This window comes from Ischnura elegans, chromosome 1 (genome assembly GCF_921293095.1).
Source record: "Ischnura elegans chromosome 1, ioIscEleg1.1, whole genome shotgun sequence".
NCBI lineage: Eukaryota > Metazoa > Arthropoda > Insecta > Odonata > Coenagrionidae > Ischnura > Ischnura elegans.
The window spans coordinates 33,214,025-33,226,215 of NC_060246.1; the positions used below are offsets into that span (position 1 = coordinate 33,214,025).

General features: G+C 37.9%; 1 protein-coding gene across 3 annotated transcripts in view; it reads right to left on the bottom strand.

Moving 5' to 3' along the window:
• LOC124158402 (casein kinase I-like) overlaps positions 1 to 12,191 on the bottom strand; it is a 46,869-nt gene that overhangs the window by 26,827 nt on the left and 7,851 nt on the right. For all 3 annotated transcript variants that reach the window (XM_046533484.1, XM_046533493.1, XM_046533497.1), the window contains 2 exons: positions 3,578 to 3,806; positions 220 to 390 (listed from right to left, as the gene is read on the bottom strand). In XM_046533484.1, coding sequence (XP_046389440.1) covers positions 220 to 390; positions 3,578 to 3,806 — 400 coding nt within the window. The remainder of the gene's footprint in view (positions 1 to 219; positions 391 to 3,577; positions 3,807 to 12,191) is intronic.

Sequence of the window (12,191 nt, forward strand, 5' to 3'; positions counted from 1 at the left end):
ACAACAAGTTTCGATAATGGAACAATTAAAAATGGTTTTAACAAAACATTTAAAAAACAGGCTCACAGAGTTAATCAAACATACATGTACGAAAAATAATAACAACACATTACCTCAGAAAATTTAAAAAAATAGAAGGAATAAAAGTACTAAGATTGAGTGAAGTGAGATGGAAAGAAAAAAAAATTGTAATTCAATAGACAAAAAAAGAGCACTTACCAGGATAACCCTTGCAAAGTTCCTTAATTGGTGTAGACATTTTCTTTTCACTTATTCTTTCATACTTCTGCCTCTTTGTTGCTGCTCTGAGACCTTGCCAGGGTAATGAACCCTTATTGAAGTACATTAATACATAAGCTAATGATTCCAAATCATCTCTTCGGCTTTGTTCTGAAATGATTAAGGACACGCATAAAATACATGGCATGGACTAAATAAAAACTATATTTGGTGTTAAAAGCAGTCCAAACACTCTCCTGGACCAAGTCTAAAGCCCTGGTTACACGGTACATGAGAATGTACAAGAAAATGTGAGAATGTCTGAATCTCAGAATGAACGCGAAAATGCACCGTGTAACCACGCAAAATGTAAGAATGTATGAGTTTCTGAACGCCTGCTCTAATTTCATTCAGACAATCATACAATTTGAACTCAGAGTCACCTGGTGGCAGAATACGAAAACGACATTCATTTCATCTGGCTTGTATAGGCGACTTCTTTGTTTACGTACGGCCCCGATAGTTATTTCGATTTGATATGATCTTGCTTGACTTGGATATCTCACTGATTGGATATAGGTAGCGAAAGAATGGAACACAAGAAAAGGGGATGGGTAAAATGAAGGATCAGATGGAAAGGCGCTGAATGTATGAACCGCGAGAACTGTCCAAGATTGAGATCCAAATGATCGTTAAAAGGTCATAAAAAGCATGTGATAGGCAAAGAAATGAGATTCAAGTACTATTTACGCTGTATTTACTCGAGTTCCTGTTTTTGAATCGAGACCGACTGCAAAGCGAGTCGAAATTTTAGGTGTTGCGTTGACACAGCGAACGTTATGGGCATCGCAGTAATAAATATTGAATTTACCTTGCCAAAAGCCTCATATTTTTTTCTCGTATATTCCTGCAGCGTGCGCCGATTCACAGGAGAAGGATGGAGAGAAATCACGACACACTCGCTTTCAAATCTAAAATTCAACTGCCTTTATTATGTCCTGTTTATTATATCACAAGGCTTAAGGGCACGAGAAATTTTGAAAATGTGCTTTTATTATGGAACACTACTATCCAACAAAATTTTAACGATATCGGCGAAAGACACTTTGAGAATATTCCTTGTTAGGGGCTCCTTGTGACGAGAGGCCGGCCGCCCATTACATTCCTTATTTTTCACCGTGGTTTAATCGTAATCAGTATTTATTCTCGTAAACAGCCACTTTCCTTATAATTTGATCCTACAATGGGTAGAATGATAGGTGCATTTCTAGAGTTGTTTACCAAGTGAAATAAGTAACTTGATAAAATCCTGCGGTAACCCTGATTTAATAGTGTACTTACGTTGAGGATATCCCGTTGACAATATAGATAATGTATTTGACTCCATTCTGTGAATCATCAACCACTCATTACTCTTATTTTTGTCCCTTCGAACACAAGCAAAAAACTTCTCCGGCGAGTAAATAGAGGTACTAGACGTCGGGGCACTTTATATGGTTTTATGGGATACACTATTTACATGGTTTTCACACGTTTTTCTATTGAAGGTCCATACTACAATATACTTACTGCATTAAGCAAATGATGTAGGTGTGTAACGTAGATCACAATCTGCAATCAACTTATTTTAATTTAATCTTTCCAAAGCCCCCCAAACAATCGCCTTTATTTATTTCAACAACGCCTTGGCAACCCAATATATTCACAATCCGAAGTTTGACGTTAAAGCAGCAATTATATTCGCCAAATTTGCGTTTGAGTCCCTAAATAGACAGTTTTTCTATCCACTTCCTCAGTCTGTCATCAGTGGATTCCAGGCCGTGATGTAACGCGCGCACGCTCCGTCACGTGTTTTCAAACAGTCGAAGAAGATTATTTTTAAAGACTCATATCTCAGCTATAAAACATTATTCATCCGCAAAATTTTCGGCAAGTACATTTGAGGTAAGGATCTTATTATTCTAGTACTTTTAAAAAAGTTTGCATGTTCCCCATTGGTTTATATTTGAAGTTGAAATAATTTGTTGCGCATTAAAAAATGTACGAAAAAATGTCCGAAAAAATGTCCGAAAAAATGTACCGTGTAACCACCCATTCGTGGATCTTGTCCATGAGAATGTACAAGAATCTGTTCAGAAAACCATTCAGAAAAATGTACAGATTCTTGTACATTCTAATGTACCGTGTAACCAGGCCTTAATAGATATTTCAAGACATGAATTTAATTTTGGTTCACTGAAGCCACTAGTTCACAGCACACTACATAGGGCTCAACAACACTGCCTCCCATTCATAGGAACTAGAAACAATGATGCCACATCTCAAGGGATTTCAACTTTCATCGTGGATGCCATTATATATATATTAAATGTACAGTACCAAATAAAATACCGTACTAACCCGTATAAGAGACACACTCCTATTTGAGCAACAGAACTAAATAAATTTTTTTTTACTTAATTTAACATGATTTTGGTGAGGGTTTATACCTCTAAAAAACTTTTCCCTTGGGCACACCAAAGCGACCACTAGATTGCACAGGGTCAGTTCACCACTAACCAACAAGAGAAGAACAAGATGAGTAAAAAAGAAAGAAGCAAAGAACTATACACTCACACGATAGTAAAAAAGAGACAGGAATACGTTTTGGGGCACACTGAGCCCAAGTGAAATAAGCCCACTAGGTCCGTCCACACCATTTCATCCATTCACATAATGATATAAACATACATTTCAGAGGAGGAGAAATAAATAAGTACACACAACAAAAAATGAACAAAGATATTGTTGCTGTGGAAGATAGAAAAGGCCCAAAATCAGAGGGTAAAAATGCAGCCTGAATGGGGCTCGAACATTGAACCTTTCACTTTAGGAAGAATGCTCCACCAGTTGCATTACCAGGACCAAACACCCACACCAAAAATCATGGTATATCTAAGCATCCTGGTAGTGCAACTGGTACTGGTTGAAAATATTCATAAAAAACACCATTACCTATCTTAATGATACCAATGCCCACCCCCCTTGAGTTCAGGCATTTTCCAACCTACCGAAAACTGATATCTCCCTGCTTTGGCATATGTTGAAGGACACATATCTCTAAAAATATAAGGCCTGCCTCCCAGCTCTCAAGATATATGAATTCCTTTAGTAAATATCCTCAGGCTCAATATAAAGCACCACATCATCAAGCTTATAAAGCATTAACTACTGTCAACACAACATATTAGAATAGACATATGCACAAAAAACAACATTCAATCTCAGAATGAACCTTGAACTACAGAATTGGCATTCATAATTACACCATAAATGTAAGTACCAAAATCAACCTGATAGCCTAAGAATGGGCACTCACCAACACCAAGGTGAGTGTTTATACTGGCATATCGAGCAGTTCCAGTCAGATTCTTGTTCTCCCTGTATGGAATATGCACATGAGTCCTGAAATCCTTATATTTCTTAGCAAGACCAAAGTCAATAATGTAAACAAGGTTTCCTTTCTTCCCCAAGCCCATTAAGAAATTGTCAGGCTTAATATCTCGGTGGATCAAATTCTTGCTGTGGATGAAGTCAATCCTGCAAATCTGTAATGAAAAAAGAAACCCAAAGATGGTACATGAAATATATAGAAAAGAAATACGATTCCAATTAATGATTAAAGATCTATGTGACGGCCAACATTAATAGGAGTGACTGCTCTCGGTCCGCTCAGGTAGCAGTTAGTCTCAGGCATGGTGGAGGAAGATTTGATATTATGAAGCAGAAGGCTTCACTGCAATGTCCGCATTTTGGAATTATGGTCAATTAAGCATTGAATAATATGCAAGCATCATGACTAGCATTATTTTCTTAATTAGGAACACTCATGAAAATTTCTGTATTCCTTTTTATCACCTCTGCAATGATCATCGGCTAGATGGCAGCATGGAAAGTCACCCAAGTAAAGCATTGCATGCATGGGGAATTCAATAGGAAAAATGCATGTTTTTCCAAATTGAGCGAGAAATCCAAAGAGAAAAAAAATCATTCACTTTTTTCATATTTTTCTAATTTGTTTTCTATTTCCGCAGGCAAAACGAGCACGACATACTTTTCTATGCTTTGCCGTGTTACTGTAGCAATTTTGACAATGACTTCCAAACACAAGTTATTTTATACATTCCGTTGACACATTGAAAACACCCTATGCATTATTTGAAGCTCTCATACTTAATGAACATGAATTACATATTACAGTGGAACCTCGTTAAAGCGAGTACGGGCTATAGGGACACCCCCGCTATAACGAGAGATAGCCGATGCACCGTCAATTGACCCTATAATAAGCGTGTTAAAAAATTCGTTTTTACGACACCCTTTTGGTGCTTCCCCTCGCCATAGCGAGGGTTTCACCGCCGGACTTTCATCAAGACTCCTTAACCTCTGTAATTTCTAGCGATCTGTTAGATATGAAGTTAATGGAGTGCTCAGTCTCAAATTTATGTGGTAAATTGTCGTTCGATAAATAAGTAGTTAATTTTGGTGAAAATATAGCGGCATTAGCATTCGCGAACGCTTCATCTTCTTTTGTTCCTCGGACGGCAGAAAGCAGTCGGCAGCATATCCGCACGTCCGTGAGTTGCGTGAATAGAAAGCATTTGATGGCAGTCACCATGGCCAAAAAAACACCAAACACGTCAAGTGAGAAAATAAAAATAAAGGAGTAATATTAGAGTGTCGAAATTAATTTATCTTCCTATTCGCTCTGCAAAATTATAAAAACACAGAAGCGCCCAAGGAATGCAGACGATGAATAGTTATAAGGAGCTTTGTTCGGGTGGTTTTGCCCATTCCAATCAGCGGGAACTTCTGAGAAAGGGGCTACGCCTAAGCCTAAAGCGGAACATTTCAGGGATAGATTGCGAATCGAGAATTTTAAGAGTGCAGAAGGTTGATTATACTAATGCGAAGCACCAAAGCGTTATCTCCACCTCATAATTGCTGGTCATGCCTGCGGTGTAAACCCAAAGTCGTGGAAGAAAGGACTCCGATCGTAAGTATCTTTAGAAGTATTCCCCGCGTCATATAACATAGACGAAACGGAACTTTTTTTTACCTACAACTCCTCGACAAAACCCTTGCAGTATGAGATATTTCTTGCAATGATGCCTCTAAAAGTAGGTAGTGCGCCTTAGCGATGATGTAGGATGTACGAAGCAATGATACTCAGCGTGAATTGCCCGGATGGACGTATTTATTCTCCGTTGCGGATTTACAAGGGTGAACTATTCGCGTCAGTGGTCGGAGTCGTACTGGCGCTCTCTTTTGTCACGTGGGTAGCCGAGAATCCCCTGGTGGCCGCTGGAAGAACTCGCAGAACAACTAACTCTCGTTTGCAGTGCCGTGGTAAACTCGGTGTATTACTTCAAATACGTCGCGAGCGTAACACTCAAAAAGAAACTTTTTTTCAACAACGGCAATTTTAATCACATCATTTTTCAAGCTTAGCAAACTTTTTACCGAAAATTATGTAGGTATTACATTATTTCATAGAAAAAGTCTTCCAAGGCGGGAACGTTATACAACCTTCCACCGTTTTCACCTGTAGAAACAAATGTAATGCGTTATTTCACTTCACTGCCGCATAACGTACAGAAACAATAAACATACACCAATGGAAACATTTGAGGCATTAAATAACGGCGATACTGTTTTATCAATTAATTTTTGAATTTTCAGTGGAAAATACCAAAATAATAGAATGATAACGTAAATGAACTAATTAAGTGCATAGAAAAATGGCTTTGTCGGTTGTGCATTGGTATAATGATTGACGAAACAATGCTTTCCATGATTTTTATTCAGTGCGGCGCTTATAAATTGTTTGAATAGTTAGTCATTGTTTGAGTAAGGAAATTTAGTGATGCAAAAAAACATCGCCTTTAGTCTGGATTTATGCTTACGTTTATCGGATAGATGTTTATCTGTCGCCGCACCACTCCTGTTCCTGTACATCTGTTCGCAACAGGTATATTGGCTATTATTTGCTCCACCTCCGGTAAAGCGACAATTCGCTATAGCGAGTGTTTATTAGTACACCGTGGGGTGTCGTTATATCGAGGTTGCACTGTACCAAACTACTACAAATACTGCTAGTAAGTAAAATATGTCAATGATCATAATTTTAAATTTTGAGTAAAATGTGATAAAATGGCCCACAACAGCTCTTAACCCTCTTAATGCTATCCTTCTTCCTGGAGTACTGGTGAGAAATGCGGAGGGTATTTTCATAAAATGTAGCAACTAGGAAAAAAAATAGCAATACAAAGCTATGTCATTACATATCCATAAGCAGTTTTGTTTATTATTGAGGTTAAACTGGTTAATATATTTAATGTAACATTTACTGAAATAAAATATATCAATGTAATAAGTTACAGCAAATTAAATAATGTACTATGTAGGAGCTGATATATCGGCCCGCACTAAAAGGGTTAAAACATAATTCTGTGTCTACGGATGCTTTCTATAATACCAGAAATACATTAAATAACACCCGATGATATGCATTAAAATAGGCGCTTTCCAAAATGGCTGCTATCTTTAAAGATGGCACCATTTTGGCAACTTCTGGTTTGCAGAAAGTTTTTAACCTTAACACTGTTACTACAGGCCTTGGTTTGTATTATTAAGAAAATCTAGGTAAGCCTGGCCTGAAAATCATACTTTCAAAAATATTTTTTGTTTTCCCCCCTATCCCATTCACCTTCCCTCATCCACCCCTTACACATACAGAATGAGGATCCTTTGAGCATAATCACATATTATTGTCCAAGAAACAAATGTACCAAATTTCATGCAACCTTGATCAAATTCCATTTTTTCATCCGTGATGCTTAAATTTGTTGCATATTGGCCAGATAGTATTTCAGCTATATGATCAAGAAAATGCATTTCTGTTGCATTAAAATTCAATTATGTTCACCAATTACGAGGGACGTCCGGAAAGTAGTACCTGTTTGTACCGTTTGGAGCACTGGTGAGTAGTGTAGCCGCCAGATAAGTTCTAGTACGTTCAATTGTATTTCAGCTGTCTGAGTGCAAAGTTACACCTTGCTGGTACTGACTGTGTTCTTTCTGCGAGTGTTTATTACGTTCAAGAAAATAGAGAACACGGTATTTGTGAAATCAGGGCTGTGATTAGTATTTTCAATGCAAGAAATGTGAAATCTTGTTATATTCATCATTAACTGAAGAAGGTGTACGGAGAGACTGTTATGGATGAGTCATCTGTTCAGCGCTGGTGGCATAATTTCAGCTTGGGCAAAGATAAACACCCATGATGACAAGCATTCTGGATGGCCGTCAGTCATTACAGACAAACTGCTTAGTTCAATTAACGAATTTGTGAAGGCTGAAATCAATGAAAATTGTTTCATGAACAGTTATTTATTCATGAAATTGCTGAGGATCACCAGCATTATGCAGAAAAAATTAGTAATATGGGTCCCTTGCATGCTTTCTGACAACCACTAAACCACCCACATGGCTGCAGCACTGATGTTTTTTGAAAATTATTCTCGTGAAGAGGACTCATTCTTGCCTTGCATAGCCACTGGTGATGAGACATGGGTTTATTATGCAACACCTACCAGTAAAAGACAATCCATGGAGTGGCATCATGTTCATTCACCAAACAAGCCAAAAAAATTCAAAACAGAGGTGTCTACCCGGAAAGTCATGGCAACCATTTTCAGGGTTCAGCGAGGTGTACTGCTCATTGACTTCACTACCCGTAGAGACACTATGAATCCCAATGCATATTGTCGGACACTGAAGAAATTTCAGCAAGCCATTCAAAATTGACGGCGAGGATTGTTGTCTAGCAGCATAAATTCTCCTCCACGACAATGTCAGGCCTCAAACGACTCAGATAACAGAACAACATGTGCAACAATTCAAATGGGAAACTTTCAACCATCCACCCTATAGACCATACTTGGCACCCCCAGATTTTCATCTGTTTACAAAACTCGAGGTCTTCTCGGCAGGAAAGAAATTTAAAATTGATGAAGGACTGAAAGCAGCTATGACTACACATCTCAATACACTGGTGGCAGAGGAGTGCAAAGCTGGGAAACAAAATACATGTCACACATTATGGCAAATGTTTAAATTTGTAATGTGACTATAAGGAAAAGTAGTTGAAAGAATGTTCTTTACAAATAAAACATTGATATTTGATTAAATTTACCGGTTTTTTATTGCAATGACTGTTATTGCTAACCAGTTATTGCAATAAAAAACTAAGTAAACTATAATAAAAAACTAAACAAACACAGAAATATTACGATTTCCAAATACAAGTTTAATTGATCAATAATCATGTAATTGGTTAACATAACTGAATCATCAGTTTTTTGTCGAAAAAGAAGGTTACCAACATTTGAAACAAGTACAGTGTGTCCTCGTTTAACGTCGTCCCGTTTAACGTTGTTTCACGATAACGTTGTCCAAAAATTGAAACCCTTTATCATTTAACGTCGTTATTGCTTCGCGATAACGTTGTTCAAATTATGCGCGGCGAAAAAAAATGAATGGCGAATAGAACGCAAGCGCATCTGATGTATAGTAAATATTACTATATTAATGGGTGCATTCAGGGGGAGTGATCGCTCCTTGATCAGTGAGCGGACTGTGACGTCAGCGCTCACTGAGCGATCACATCCCTCCCTGGATGGTGAATGCTCAGTGAGCGCTTTGGTGGGGAACTTGAAATGCAAAACATTCAATATGGCGCCCAGCGCTTGTGTTTACTTTCGTGTAGCGGCTGCGAAATATCCTTTAATTCCTGTGATAAGTTCATATCTTGTGACTCTGTACCGAATATATATCACTCTTAATGTACGGACCTTAAGGATGTATCGCTAACAGTTCTTTACGAGTCGCGTGATATTTGTTGGAAATGCCTTTAGTGTCAATCGTCCAAACATTTCGTTGGGAATCTGGTGGCTGACATTGAAGTCTTGAAAAAAGAAGTCATTGAACTAAAATTGACGTATTTTCCATGTTTAGAAAGAAATACTTTCACATTTGCTAATACCGTGAAATCCGCTTCGTCTTATAGTCACTTGAATGAGATTTAATAATTGATCGAGGACGTCAGTAGACGTTGTTATTATTATCACAATAAACTGTGAAAATTGGGTGACTAATGATGAAGTTATATCTCAGCATTACGGGACGTAGTGTTGCGGATGTTTTGAGGAAGTGCTGGTAAAAAGGTCAAATTAAAAAAATGCTGGTGATATCGTACTAACCAAATCTGACATTACTTTTGAAGTGAGCTATGTGCCACATGAGCTTCTAATTGAGGAATGGACTTTGAATGTGCTCGGGTTAATGTTCCTGCTGATGACAAACAAATTTTTGTTATCTCTTCTTGTCGTTCGCCAACGAGTTGTTTTAAGGGTTTTTAAAATCGCTGAACAACTTGGTTGATGCCAACTTTTTATTGACATAATAGATTTAGCCTCTAACCTTCAATATTTCTAGTTCTGTCTACTTTATGTATGCCACTCACTTTGTCAAAGGTCACATGAAAGGTTTTACCCTTAAGCCTGATATCACTGTAATATGTTTCTCTACCAGAAGACCAAAATTTATAAATGTACCTTATGTACGCTCATTATCTCGCGTGTGTTATAGAAATTCACCGCTTTACACGACGCAATTTTGATTTTAACTTCATACATACTTCAGCTATTGCGCAATGACGTCCCCCGTGTAAAACGGCATGAAGGAAATGTTGAAGCAATTACTTATAGTTAACCCGGGAGAAAAATTATACTCACGCCTTATTTTTTTACTAACCGTACAAGTAATACCCCGCGATTTACGTATATAGATATATTTCAATTTATCTGAAGCATATGAAATATTTATAAAGAATTAAAAACACATATCAACTCGAAAATCCATTTTTCACCGAAGACTTCATCTGAACTTTACCTGGCTTACGACAAAATTCCACCGCAGAATAATGTTTTGGCTACCTAATTTAGTGAATAAATACATCACAAAAGGGCTTCCGCCAATCGCATTTCACATGCCTACATTACATATAAGTCATCCAGCGTTCGATACGCTACAATGTATAATTAATACGGCTGCTCGACTCGACAGTTCTTCAGCACCATTTTGAACTCGCGCCGCCGCTCACTGATCGGTGATCAGTGATCATACCTGGGAGTACGCTCACAAACATGGCGGCCGCTCACTAGTGATCGGATGGTGAGCGGTCGCATCCAGGGGGAGAGCGGTGGTTCGCTCACCATCCGCTCAGTGAGCGGAGCTCCCCCTGGATGCACCCAATGCGATTGGTAATTTTCGTTCGACAGAAAAGGTTGGCGTGGGTAGCGTATGTTAAATATGCATCTGAGCGAATAATTATCGCCTCATTTACCCATTATCCGTATATTTTTGTGATGCCAACAGAAAAAAATGTCCACGAAGAAGAGGCTATCCTGGTGGTTCTTCAGACGTGAAGAAAAAACGGCGATATTAGAACAAAAACTTGGTATAATTAAAAGAATTGATGAAGGTGCAACTGCTGGAGAGATCAGTCGAGTTTTAGGTTTGCAGGTCGAGTTTTTACAATTAAAATTTCTTCTGTTACTGAAAATATCGATGTTTCGCCATTAAAATACTTTCTTTTTAGTTTTTATATTTCATTTAAAAATGCCTTCTTCCCAACCTTTTCGTTATGAAAATTCGTTTCGTTTCGAATGAATCGTTATCATGCTGAAGTGAATAATCGGTAATGAATGTTTCACGAGATTTCCGCCGGGTTAAAGAATTCATATCATCACGAAAATTGACTCGCCCTTCGTCCTCGTGCTTCCGAGTGTCAGATTCAGATTTTTTCATTTTGGCCTGATTCATGTGTCTCCCGATTGGTCACGAAGTCTGCTTAAAGTTACGGCTCCGGTAATTGGCCTCCTTGGATTCTCGCCCGGGAAATTCTGGATTCTTCACGAAGAAATGGATTGTTAGGATCATGGCTAGGAACCTATTTAATTTTTTTACATTGTTTCTTATGGGAAACACTGCATCGTTTAACGTTGTTTCGCTTAACGTCGACTTTTTCAGGAACGAATCAACAACGTTAAACGAGGACTCACTGTATGCACAAAAATGATCACTTTGTCTCTGCCATTATTGTAATGATATTTAAATGTAAAAAAAAGGATATCATGGTACTGCTTCTCAATTTCCTCACCTACCTAAGCTAAGATATTTCTTTAACATGAAACAATTGCAGGTACTTATTTTCATAACATAACTTTGCCCTGTAAATAAACTTTTTAAATGTTAACGTGGAAACCATTATATATCCACTACTAAGAATTATTAGCAAGGACAGAGGCTTTCGACATGTGGTGCTACAAAAGAATGATGAAGATCAAATCGATCAACCAAGTTAGTAACGAGGAAGTTCTAAGAAGAGTAGGAGAGAGGAGAAGCCTCATGAAAACATTAACATGAAGATGGAACAACGTTATAGGCCACATCTTGAGATATGATGGCCTGATGAAGACAATCGTCGAGGGACAAGTGGAAGGCAAGAACGGAAAAGGAAGACCTCGAACAAAATATATGGAACAAGTAAAGAAGGATGTGAAAGAGAAGAAATACGTAGGTGTGAAAAGATTAGCTTATAGGAGAACTGAGTGGAGAGTTGCATCAAACCAATCCTAGTATTGTTTACCAGTGATGATGATAAACTAACTACAATAAGATGATTGGCTGGCTGAGTAATGTTAATGAGAAAAATTAGCTAATACCACAGGCAAAGACGAGGGAGGAAAAGGTAAATGAAAAAGGAATATTGATGAGGGGATGCAGAGAGATTGTTAATTCATATCTAAGGCTGCGGTTGATAAAGGAGCTCCATATAAGTCAAAAATAAAAAGTAAAAATGAAATTCA